The 13033-nt window shown below is 30.1% G+C and overlaps 1 protein-coding gene across 1 annotated transcript in view; it reads right to left on the bottom strand.

The window, feature by feature from the left end:
- Window positions 1-13033, bottom strand: part of Smp_126880 (hypothetical protein) — a gene marked incomplete at both ends in the record, with an annotated part of 90822 nt that overhangs the window by 29896 nt on the left and 47893 nt on the right. Inside the window, 6 exon segments of the mRNA XM_018796684.1 lie at window positions 1-30; window positions 660-866; window positions 3503-3684; window positions 5415-5577; window positions 6651-6974; window positions 8186-8461. The exon segment at window positions 1-30 is cut by the window's left edge and continues 237 nt beyond it. Of these exon segments, the coding sequence (XP_018651802.1) occupies window positions 1-30; window positions 660-866; window positions 3503-3684; window positions 5415-5577; window positions 6651-6974; window positions 8186-8461 (1182 nt within the window).

The raw sequence follows: 13033 nt of genomic DNA, 5'->3' as shown, positions 1-13033 counted from the left end.
TTGAGTCACATATTCCGTATACAATCTCATCTGTTAGATTAAAAAAAGCATAATCATTTAAACAACACATAACTCAGCGCATACTGAAAGTTGTGCAAATGATCAATCAAAAATTTATGCACAAGAACTTTTGTATCCTAAACAAAGGTGATGGAAATGAAATTTTATTCGTTTACTAGCCATCATTAATATCAAACATCCTGATAAATAAGGAAATGAACGTTTACGATTAAACTAAGAATGTCCGAAAGGTCAGTACAAGTCACTAAGTCTGTCCATAAATTAATCTAATTTTCTCTTGTCCATAATGGTAAACAAAATGATTTCTTGGATCAGTTACTAATATTTTTACTTATGATTGTTATAGAAATCATACTGAAAAGTTATAAATTATTCTTAAGGTTATGCTCCAAATTTAGACATTAAAACTAGTGTTATTCTAAGTTCACGAAACATTTTAGTCCAACCATCATCTAAGATCAAAAATTTAATAACTGTTATTTTCTCATCACCAAGTTAACTTTCGTCGCTGTATTTTAGACTTTATCACTTGGTGACCAAACGACATCACTTTTAAGTGAGATCTAGGCTTAGACTACAGAATATTACTCCCATAAATAGTTTATTCTGTGATATATTTTAAAGTGTTAGCAACTTACTCCTGTTATTCTGTTTGTGATCCCTTTTCCAACTTCTGCAACGGTAGAATAACAGAATTCACCCAAAGAAACGTTATCAAAGCCTATTTCCACAGCATAAATCTGCTTTGATAAAGGAGGAAGTCTAAGACTGAAAAACACTTCAGCAAATGTTTCGACTTTAGCTGGACTCGCAATTACTGAAAAGTTGAAAGTAGGATTTGAAACCTAGGTTTATAATAATGAATCGAAGAGTATAATTATTGGATTAAGATTAATTTTAATAATTTTATGAAGTAACTGATCAAAATACTGTTATAAAGCTGATTTTTTAACAGAACACACCCTTAAGATACATTTTTCTACAAAATGAAAATTACTATGGGATTATACTATTATCAATGGGCTTGTTAGCGGTTATATTTATTACAACGGTATATTTGGTTCAAATTCCTTGACTTAATGAGTAAATGATTGCAGATTTATATGTGGTTTTAGAAAGATTCTGTCTCACGTCACTGTCCTCATTAGCCAAAGCGTATTTAGTTTTTCAGGTGGTAGGAAAATTTATTTGAATTTCTCATACACTAACTTGAATAATAATAGCCTCAATATTAACACCTACACTACCATTATTGGGAAATTTTATATCTTTCATTTTAGTCATTCTGACAGTGTCAATAATTTTAAGAATGGCATGGTTGATCATTATTGTTTAGAAAAGGTATAAAAAGCCAGTAACTTGTGGAAAATTTGCATTTTTCTTAACCTTGAGCTGTGATGATTGTGTAATTATGGATTCGTAATTTTAGTTTGAACATTATCACAACTTCTGAAACCTAATTCCTAATTACACTGTTTCCTATAAAATTTCTCTAGCTGGTTGAATCAGAGAACGAACTTGAAGAATTCGACAGAATAACTTAATTTCATTTCACGGTAAGCGATTTTCATTTCCATCAAAACCATTAACAACATGTAAAGCTTATCCGTTAAAGAACACGACGGGTAAGCGAAAATCATCTTCAAAGATAGAGGTAAGTTAATTAGTTCTCAGGGTTATTCAATTCAAAGATTCGGAAATATATAAACACCCAGTATTTATCTTTTTCAAAGCGGTAGATGGATACAGGACTATATATTATGGGAAATAGTATCACAATCATGAATGTTGTTCTTCGGTACATGAGAATAATTCATGTATTAGAAAAACAGGCAAATACGTCTCCTGATTTCGTTGTATTAAAAGTAGCGGACTTTGAAGACACTTCATTTGGCAAGCGAATGCGTCTGTAGCATTTCTTATTGATGGGGCAAACAAATATTTTCTCAGTCATATCTATCACGCAAATTTATCTTTTTGAATTTATATTATTCAGAGAATTATGATGAACTGAGAAGTCACCTAATTTTCCTGAGACCATCATATGACTATCAATCGAATAAAAATAATATTTTACAATACATTTCAAGTACTGACTCTTATCAAATAAATTTCCCAAAACGTCTCCTGAATGGTGTTTGTTGGGACGGGATATAGTTATGTACCAAATCACGACATTCGATGTAAATTTAATGGCAATACTTGTTTGTTTTGCTCTTATTCGTCGTGAAAGTCCCTAGCTGATACCAGGATGTCGATCGTCCGTGAAATAGAGAACGAACAACCGAAACATGATTGTAATGAAAATGACTTAAGTACTATAGTAGGGGCATGCATAGAAGTGGATCTGAATCCATATCAATCATTATATTGTGTTCACGCTGAAAGGAACATTATTAAAAAACATGTTACTCAAATAATTCTCTATAAATTAAATTGTAGAAACTATGGTTAAAGGTTTTGCATGTGTTTTACAGTTTGTTGTACTCTGTAAACGTACACAGGTAAGCTAGAGCTTTTTAGTAAAGCTAATATGCCTTATAACTTACATATCTAATTACCTATGACTGAAACTTTAAGGGCAGTTTTCTATATACGGGGTCGTAAGAGATGGAATCGACACTTCTTTGATCAAATGATTTTTAAATACAAAAATCACTGTAATTTAAAACTACTGAATCCAATGAACTGAACTAGTCAGATTGTATCAAGGAATTATTTACTAGCGACTAATTGCTGTTTTTATTAGAAAAATGGTATACATATGCATACAGTAGAAAAAATTCTGATAATCATTATTTTTACAATATTAAGCTAACAGGCTAGTGATACTCCAGAAATGAGTTAGCTTGCCAATAACGTACCCTGTATATTTTGTATTTAAACATATGCTCTTTACTGTACGACAATTGTTGGATGAGTTAACATAGTATAAGGAAAGTTTAAATATCATAACTTCACCATTTTGTACATCATAATTCAGTTTTACATAGTTATCAGAATGAGAAATGTTATTCATCTTCAGCGTAAGTATTATAAGCTGTTGATAGGATAATCATGAAATCAGTGCTGAAGTTATAAGCTAGTCGTCTTAGTCATGAATCCTAAAGACCAATACACAGCTTCTTTTTAATGTGTCATATTTCTGGCAGATTGTTACATTCGTTAAATTAATATAACTACTACTATTAAACCCTGACAATCGATATTTCCGTTCTCTAGTTTGGTCACTTTTCAACCCTAATTCTATTGATTATCCAGCTTTTAACTGAAACTAGTATAACTATTATTTTTTTATTTGGTAATATGTTTTAAAGCTATAAAAGATTCCAAGATACAGATAATTTAAAGAATGAACATGATTTCTCTGCTTATGTTTATCATGTTTCTAATGTTCAACACATTTGATATCTCATAGAATTGTTTAGAGAATAACCGAACATATCTACCAATCGATTAGGTGCAGTAATATCACACTTACATTTATAAAGTTTCTATAATTAGCTATAACAGGAATCTGAATCTCACGAAAAATTACATCAGCTTGAGAATAACGGAATCGAAATCCAATTGTTGCTCTCGTTGATGGGAATGTTACAGCTTGTATGTATGCATTTAATCTCACTGAGCGGTTTGATTTAGACAGATATGTTGCTCTAGCATCTAAATTGAAAACAAAACAAGATTTTTATGACCTGTACTGTTACCGTGATACAATTAAGTCTATTTATGTTTAAAAATAACTTTAAATTTGAAATCATTTGTAGGGAAAATTTACTTTGTTGAACAAAGTTCTCATTGATTCTTACTGATTATTTCCTTGAAAATACTTCACTTATTGAGGTAGTTTATAAACGATATAATATAACTTTTAATATGAATAAACTCCAAATACTATAAATAAAATAAACTCAATCAATCAGAAATCATCTATAGTGATTTTCATATCCACTGAGGTTGTTACGACGTTTGGAAATATTACCACTTATTCATTAATTGTTGATTGCACTGTATTTATCCTGGAATATTTACCTGTTTATTAACGGTCGATGTACAGTTCTTTACCCAAGTTAATTACTTATTAGCAATCATTAACACCATTTGTGTAAACAGTTAAATGTGGTGATGTTCCTTATATCCGATTCACTCTACTTTGGATTCACGAGAGTTAACTATCTAATCTGAAACTGAGAAGGAAATGTCAAAACCTTTGACACCTTTCATTTTTTTTATTTGTCAGACCGCCATAAGTAGTTTCCTATAACATATATCAATCATATGTTTCGTATTAACAAGTGTAATAAAGCTGAACTATCTAGAAAATGAGGTCATCTGATTGAAAGTTTTATAAAATGAATTATATGGCTATTTGTATAACGTTAGGGACCATTATCAACTTGAATTAATCTTTTGAGAAAAATACTACAAATATTTTGTTATTTAGAATATTTGTATCCAATAACGTAAGTTAATATAAGGTAACACATTATCCACTTTTTCCACTTAATTAGTTAAAGCTAAGGATATCCACAGAAAATTAATCTAGTAATTGTTATGATCAATACAAATAGAGTATTTCTGCATTCCTGTTAAAATTAATTTTTTACGTTCCTAACGTTCTAGTTATGTTTAGCAAAATATTCAAAAGAAATTATTGGTTATCCGATAAATTAATCACTGGGATAGGTTGTAAGCTAGCAGAATCATGTAACTTTCATATCATATTTGAATATGTCTTAATAATTTTTGTACATATGTATGGAATGTTTTCCAGTCATAATCGGAAGTGAATATGACCTTCACTTTCTATTAAGGAAAATCAGGTTGGTTTCAATACACAACTTCATTGTATCATGAACGCCTCAATATGATTTTTGAAATTCACATTAGGAAGTTTATAATCTAAAAACATCATTGATTTTAAAATTACTAGCTACCCTTTACTTTGATTTGTGTTTGAAATGAATAGGCTAATAAATATAGATATGGTGAATTCTGGAAGTTATACACCAGTGATTAAGCATATATGTTTATATAATGTTGTGGCTAAACAGTGATAATTTTATATTTTTCTAATTGCAAGCTTTCATTTGACTAGTTAATACTACTATAACTTTTTCTATTTATAGAATACTACTACTTAATTATAAACCTGTTAAGATATATAGCATAAGTGCCCTAGTTTTGTATGTACGGCGAATTATTATTTATGATAGATCATTGCCTGGAATTTCATGTATATAAACTCTATAGTATTAAATGTTGAATAACACAAGGAAGAATTGCCACTTTTTAATGGTGACAAGACATACTTTGAATAAATGTAAGGAAAATGATTATTATTTCATAACTCATTTTAAATTTCCATCAATTAAACTTTAAAAATGCGTTACTTTTATTTCTAAGTCCTTTCATTTGCATATCAATTTGCTCTGTAAGTGTCAGTTTATCTTCAGATTGCCTAACTTCAGATCGTTCTTCATAGTTCATCCCATTACCAAGCGTTACTTCAAAGTTGTCAATAGTAAATGAATAACCGACTATATATACTGTGAACTGTAAAACAAATGAGTTTATACCGTCACCGTTTTAAATTACTAAATTTTGATATTAATCTAAAGTGAATACATCTGTAAACTATTTGGAATACTCGAAGTGAGTATTCAACTGGATTTTATTAACAGAAATATGACAAGGTTCTGCGAGAATTAGGTGTGTCTTTCTTATTACTGAAGTACTTGGAACGTGTCTTCATTTTTGGTCTCAATATAGTGTATTAATTATTGTCTAGATAAGAATATTTTCTAGAAAATGCATTACAACATAGAGATACTTAATATTTCTTGGTGTTTATTTTATTTGCAATAATTTGTAATATCTTTATAAATGGTGCTTTTGTTACGAATGAATTACAAAATAGATATCGTTTCGTTTGCAAGTAAGCATCGCTGGCTTGAACTTTGTACAGTCAGTCATGAACACGTAATATTTTTAGTAACTTCATCGTTGAAATGAATGTATCTTTAACCTATTACTTTATTAACTTATCAGCTTATATAGAATGCGTTTATTTTCTATTCTTGTCTTACTCGAAGTGATGACTGTTATTTAGTTAACATTTAGGTACGGCCGTTTCATCCTAGTATAGGACTCCTCAACAGTGCGAATCCACGATCATTCACACGGGACTGAACTCAGGACCTTCAGTCTCTCACGAAGGTTTAACCTGTGTACCACTGAGCTGGTGTCCATCAGTGTTAATGTCCAACTTCAACTAATCCATGATCTTGCGCAACCCTTCACTCATCACATGCGGTATCACAACCCTATATTGACAAAAAATTCTTATTTCACAGAAAATATAAGTCTACTGCAAAAAGCGAATTCAAGACAGTTTATTTACAATCGATTTCTCCATGATTCAATTTATCATGATTTTTAAAGGAATAAGAATGTGAAAGACAAATATTTACATGAACTAGACTTTACGTCACACTGTGGACTAACTAACAAGAAGTATTTTTCCCACTCAAAACATTTACTTTCTAAAGTATTTAAAAGTACCTTTACAATTTAAAATAAAGATTTCTTAACTAAATAAAAACGGAAGGAATTCAAAACAAATTTACCGTATAATTTCCGGTTTCAAACGTAAAATATGCTTCTGCTTGGAATAATAATATATCTCCCGGTATAATATATGAAAAATTAGATAGCATGGTTAATTCTGGTTGATAAACTGTACATAATTTACGTGATGTGATTGTAGTGGCACTGGTTACTACCGAAATACCGTCAGAAACTTTACAGTTGCAAATAAACTGCATTCCATCTGCTATTAAACTATTATTCCACAAACCAACAGCAAAACGCAATGTTAAACTATAATTCTCTACAACATTTGGTATATCTATCACTGTGACACTTGATAAATTAACAGCTGTATAAGTATTCTGAAAAGAAAAGAAAATTCTAGATAAAATGTAATACATAGAGTGTTAATGAAATAAAAAAGCTCACAACATTATGGATAGTGCTTATAACTTTACATAGTTAGAAATGTGATTCATGTCTTAACTACGAATTAAGAGACATTCAAGTCTATACATATTAAGGGTAATATTGTTCATTCTGAAGTAAAGAAGTTGAAAAGCGAATCCTTTCATAAATTCAATGTGAATGATTACATGTGCTTAATTTGTTAGTTTAAGTACTACAAGCGGCTGCTGTTATTCCTAGTGAGCGATTTGAGAGATTATTTTATTAATTCTTATTAGTTGAGGTTGGTGAACCATGGACAAATCTCAACTCTTTGTATATCAATATCAAAATTATTCGAAGTTAGACATTAACACCTTTGGGTACCGACTCAGTGGTCTAAGGGTTAGGCGGTCATGCGCGAGACTGAAGGTCTTTGGTTTGAGTCCCGCAGACGGGATCATGGATACGCGCTGCTAAGGAGTCTCATATTAGGTCGAAATGGCCGTCCAGTGCTCCCAGGTTTTCCATGATGGTCTAGCTTCAACTGACTCATCAACTGAACTGTTGAAATTAATTTGTTAGATTTTTTCGTTTCAAAAGTATACTTTCGAAATTCGGAGTACATTTTTGAAAGTCATTTCCCAATAAATTATTTACAAATGTATAATAATGTACTATTCGTCTATATTTTTCATAATATGTGTTAGAAATGTTATTAACATAGTCTTGAATATCTCTTTAAATATCTGCTATTAGTTCTGAATATTAAGACTGTATGTTTGTTTTTTTGATGAGAGATGTAAGACGATATTATTTTTGCACTGTGTAAGGTATTTACCCAAAGGATACAAAACATCGGTTTCTTTATGATAACCCGTATACAAACGTCACTATTTGTCATTTATGGTCAAATAATTTGATTTATTTTTATTTTAGATTCCACTTATTAATGGATTTTTCTATCATTAGAAATACAGAAATGAAATATGGTTTGACCCTTTCATATGAACAAAGTACTAGCAAAGACTAATGGGAAATTCATAGTAAGGAAATTGATCGAACCACATATATTTTTCATTGAGCATCATCCTCGTTACGACATAGATTAACAAATAAACCTAATTCTTTTTAACTCTCAATAATACATACATACACATGACTAACACCAAAATATATAGCTTACTTTATATTCGGAATCAGTCTCTACAGTCGTGTTTCGTACGCTAACTGAAAAATCCCTGTTTGAAACTCTTGCTCCAATATATGAAATATCAATAAATTCAACAAAACCGTAGACTATAGTATCTTTAGTAAGACCAAACAGTTCAACTGTTAATGGAGTTGTAACAGCAGGTAGACCAATCTGAACACTTAGTGCTATTATTTCAGTCGGACACAACGTATTGGTAGCTGCATCACTTCGCGTTACGAGAAGTTGTAGGCTTGTAGGATTCAAACTCTAAAATTATTAATCAGATGTTGACTTGATGGAATTCGGATATTAGAATGTATGTGAAAATAATTACAGAGTAAAGACAACGAAATAATTAAATCTAGCATCAAATTTATAATAAACGTCTAATTTGTAAGAATTCTATAGATTATGATGAGAATGAGAACTGCTAAAATAACTTGAATTCCGGACGAATTCCCACTTTGGCTAGTAAACGGTCAAAATAAAATTTCATCTCATTCTCATTCTATTATATCTCATTTATATTGTTGTCATATCAGTGCTACTGTTAAAAAGACTGTGGTTATCGGTTACTTTGGGAGCCCAATACAATATTGGATGTTATCCCAAAACAATAGTCAATTACCATAATTCTTAATACATTGTTCTCGTGGGACATCGGTAAACGTCAACTATTTAATACATATTTTTCTCTATGGTTATCGATCGATTTCGAGAAGTAATTCGTAGATATCTAGAATATACTCACAAATGCTGTTATCCTGGGTTGGAAAATAACTATCGTATGAGGAAGTTGCTGGTCCCAGGTTTCGATATCATTAAAGTATTATTTACTTCAGGCACTGTTATGCTAGTCGTAGTGATTTTTACTGATGTACCTTTTTGATGGAAAGTAGACTCAAAAATCGTTGTACAATTCACTTCTATAAATTTAACTGTCTTAGAGATATATGGTTCCATAGATTCTTCTAGTGTTCAACCTTATTTTAGACAGTAATTTACAGATATATTTTACTTTACTGGATCTTACAAACCAATAGAGTTTTTTGTTGAATTGTTATCTTACAAGTCATTTCAGTTATTTCCACATTTTCGCAAGGAAGATAAACATCCCAAATCAGCTGTCTAATCACGTTGAAAGTGATTAGGAAGTCAGTTGTTTTTACACAGATAATTCTAAAGTTAAAAGAATTGCGATCATTGAAATGTACTTCATTTTATACAGTTTTTTGAGGTATGTGAAGGTAATTAGTGGCAGGTGGTATATATTTCCTACATCTATCTGCTAAATGAAACAACAAATTATATATTTGTGAGCCAGTTTATACCGGGGTAATCATATCAATGTTAAGAACTAAATTAATTTGATCCACAATCAAATTAGTTTACGAGAACAAACAGAAATTTCCTTTCATGCTTTTACACTAAATTTTCAATCCCAATTGTCGAAAACCAAAACGAGAAAAATATCTACTTCGTTTTGTTTATAATAATGTTTGAATATTTGATATACGGGACATCCCATTTATGTGAGATTTTGGACGACCTACTTGTTGAACATCCAGGGCAAGGGTTCGCTTTTACATTTTCGAAAACTCTACTCATATTTTGTTGATTATTAATTAAATTTTAATACGGTACTAAAATCCACCACAAGGTAGATTAGTGTATTCACCAAGTTCTTCCCGTTTAACTAGATGTCGAAAGTGTGTTTTAAAGATGACTCTGTTAAAATAAAAAATTGGCTAATTTTCCTCGAAAATGGTACGTACTCTTCTAAACCTCTCTAGATGGATATTATTGTTTTGTGAATTTGACTGTTTTCCTTGTTCATCTTTCGTAAAGTAATTCCAGGAAATGATAATTTGCGATGAATCCATTTCTTTATTTGGGCTGACATATAATTTTACGGTCATGTAAATTTTGTGATATATCAACTTTGGCCAATTAAAATTGTTAAAACGACTAAAGCGAATGAAACCTGTACTATTTTCTACATAAATTGGAAAGTTATTATGTCGGACTTTTTCGAGTAAAAAAAACAATTTTCCACATTCCTGTATTTGATCATTTCGTATATCCCGAAACGTAAGTTGTCCAATAATTTTGTTTGGAATGCCGACAGAACTTGGTGCCACAGTAATTTTAAAAATATCTGAGGTAAAACGAATATTATCTAAAACTGGATAAAAGAAGCAATCACGCAGTATAATGTGATGTTTTGATAAATCTAGAGTTGAATGGTTAACTGTAGTACCAACTTAAATACGCACAGTAAGTTTAAAATAGATATTTAATATTTCGAACTCAGTCATTTCTATCCAAGCAATTTTAGACATTATTGAAATGAACAACTTGTGTTATTATGTTCTTGTGACTAGTTTCCAGTAGTATTTATTAATACCTATGTAATTGGTTATACCTTTTAATATTTTCATTTATTTTTGTCTATAAAATGAAGGATGATTTACTTATTATATTAGCACCTAATTAAGATAAGCATTAAGAAATGTAACTAAAATGTTTTAACTTATAAGTGAGAATATAATTCTTCGTAACTTCAACATATTTCAAGAAGTGAATAACGAAAACGAAATTACTTCTAGGCTATTACTTATCTCGGCAATTATGATTTAGATATGATATTACTTTACCATTTCATAAGCTAGCTGGAGTTTATTAAAAACTATGGTTTCAGATGGTCAATATAATTCAGGATTCAACAGGAATTTATTGCTTTATATGAGCATGAAGAAAGGTCTTCCGACGTCCATCTACCCAAATAGTGATTTTATAGATGTTGAATTTGAATTTGATATAAATAAGAAGTCATAGATCTTGAGAAAATACATGTTGCTTTTATTTTGAACTGAACGTTTCTTAAATATTTTCATTTTGCTTCCGAATGGTTAACATATGGACTAATTTAATATTATCGTGTCAAGTTTTAATCAGGAAAAACATGTCATTCAGGCTTATTAAAACATTGTAAATTGCAAAAACCCGATGTTAGTTTATTAATTTTATATGCTTTTTATTCGTACACATCCTGTAGGAGTTACACAACATTGATTATCATGTACAAAATATAGCGTAGTATTATCATCCTTCCATTACATCATCATGTTTATCTGAGGTTTATATTTCCTCATAGAATTAATATCAAAAATTCCATATACATCTTTTGCTCCAATTAATAGTGGAAGCTTCTTTATGTCTTTTATGTTACTTTGAATCATGTTGCATACTTCATAAAACATTGATACATGAAACCATTCACAATTGTTTTCCCGTTCACAATTTCGGATCAGTAATCAAAAAAACTTTACGTGATCATATTATAACTATTTTTAATTACAGTGGGTACAATGCATGATTATGATTTCTAGAAAATGAACCGACGATGCAAATTCTCAGATTATTGCAAAATCTATACTTGGTAAATAAAAATTACTTCACAAAATCTAATTTCAACATGTAACTAGAATGATTTCACTAACCTGATACATCACAAAATTTGCCTACCCAACAGTTATTGCATATGCATTTCTCTTGATTGCATACACCATGTTCACATCTTCATTCGGTCATATTGTCATTGTATTAATGAAATCGTGGAAGTTATTTCGTCATGAAACAGAAACACAAGTTTAATAAACACAAAGTTTCATTAAAAAGTCTACATATTAGAGATAATAATATCGTGAAGAAATGATTAATGTAAGATTTATCTTGTATGTTTAGAATAATTTAGGTTTGAAAACAATGATTTGTTTAGATACTTGATTAAGACTTCACGATTAATTTTATTTTCAAAGTAAACAAAAATAAAACTGCTTGTCTTTCTGATGCTTGATTTGGTTTGTTGGAGTGTTGAGATATTATATATATATATATAGCCATTAATTGTGCATTTTTATCTTTCGGTAAGTTCGGTCATTTGAACTGTCTTCTCGTATTATCTCCAAGTATTCTGCCAACATCGTGCTTTTGATGCACTGGAACTCTTTATTCCATCTGATAATCTTGACGACACGTTCCGCTACACACTACTTAAAAACATCTATGTCAGTGGTGCCCACTACACTTATACTTAATAAGAGGACAGTTAATAAGTCTACTAATTTTATGCCCCCCCCTCGTCAAACAATCCGTGGAACATTAATAATTCAATTGTGAAACATTCATTTTCTCAATATCCCAGTTTAAATTGTGAGCTTATAAGGCTTTTATTATTTTGCAAATTTTATCAACAATCATCTAAGTAGTATGTGTTCTGAAATGTTTTCATTTCATCACCGAATGAATGGATAATTTTTATTTCACCAAATAAGTTTCAGCTGATGGAAAGTGACTGCCTATTAATTATAAAGAAGAATTTCAAATTTTTATTTGAATTTTGTTATTTTCTAGAAAAGATAGCAAATTCTGGAATATAAAAAGAAATTTAAAATATTTAAACAATATTTAACTAAGCCAATTAGTAGAAATTGCACTTAAGTATAGAATAAAAGTCTGAAACTTAAAAATCTTGAAATTTATATTGTTTTACGTTTTGTCAAATTAGTTGTCAACACATTTGTATAAATACACTTAAATTATAATGACTGAGTTCAATCAAAGTCTACATTTAAAAGTATGCATTACATTATTTGACTAATTAATATCTATTTTCAGAAGGGGGTTTTGTGGAGATTTTAGTAATTTTGTATGGTTTAGATCATGAGTTAATTGAAGCTAGATCACCGTGGAAAACCTGGAAGAACTGAATGGCCGTTTCGTCCTATTGTGGGACTCCTCAGCATATATGTAAAAATACTAAAATCTCTAGAAAAC

Source organism: Schistosoma mansoni, chromosome 4 (assembly GCF_000237925.1).
Source record: "Schistosoma mansoni strain Puerto Rico chromosome 4, complete genome".
NCBI classification, from domain to species: Eukaryota; Metazoa; Platyhelminthes; class Trematoda; order Strigeidida; family Schistosomatidae; genus Schistosoma; species Schistosoma mansoni.
Note: the sequence above shows the minus strand (reverse complement) of the source record. Positions and strands in the feature narration are given on the sequence as shown.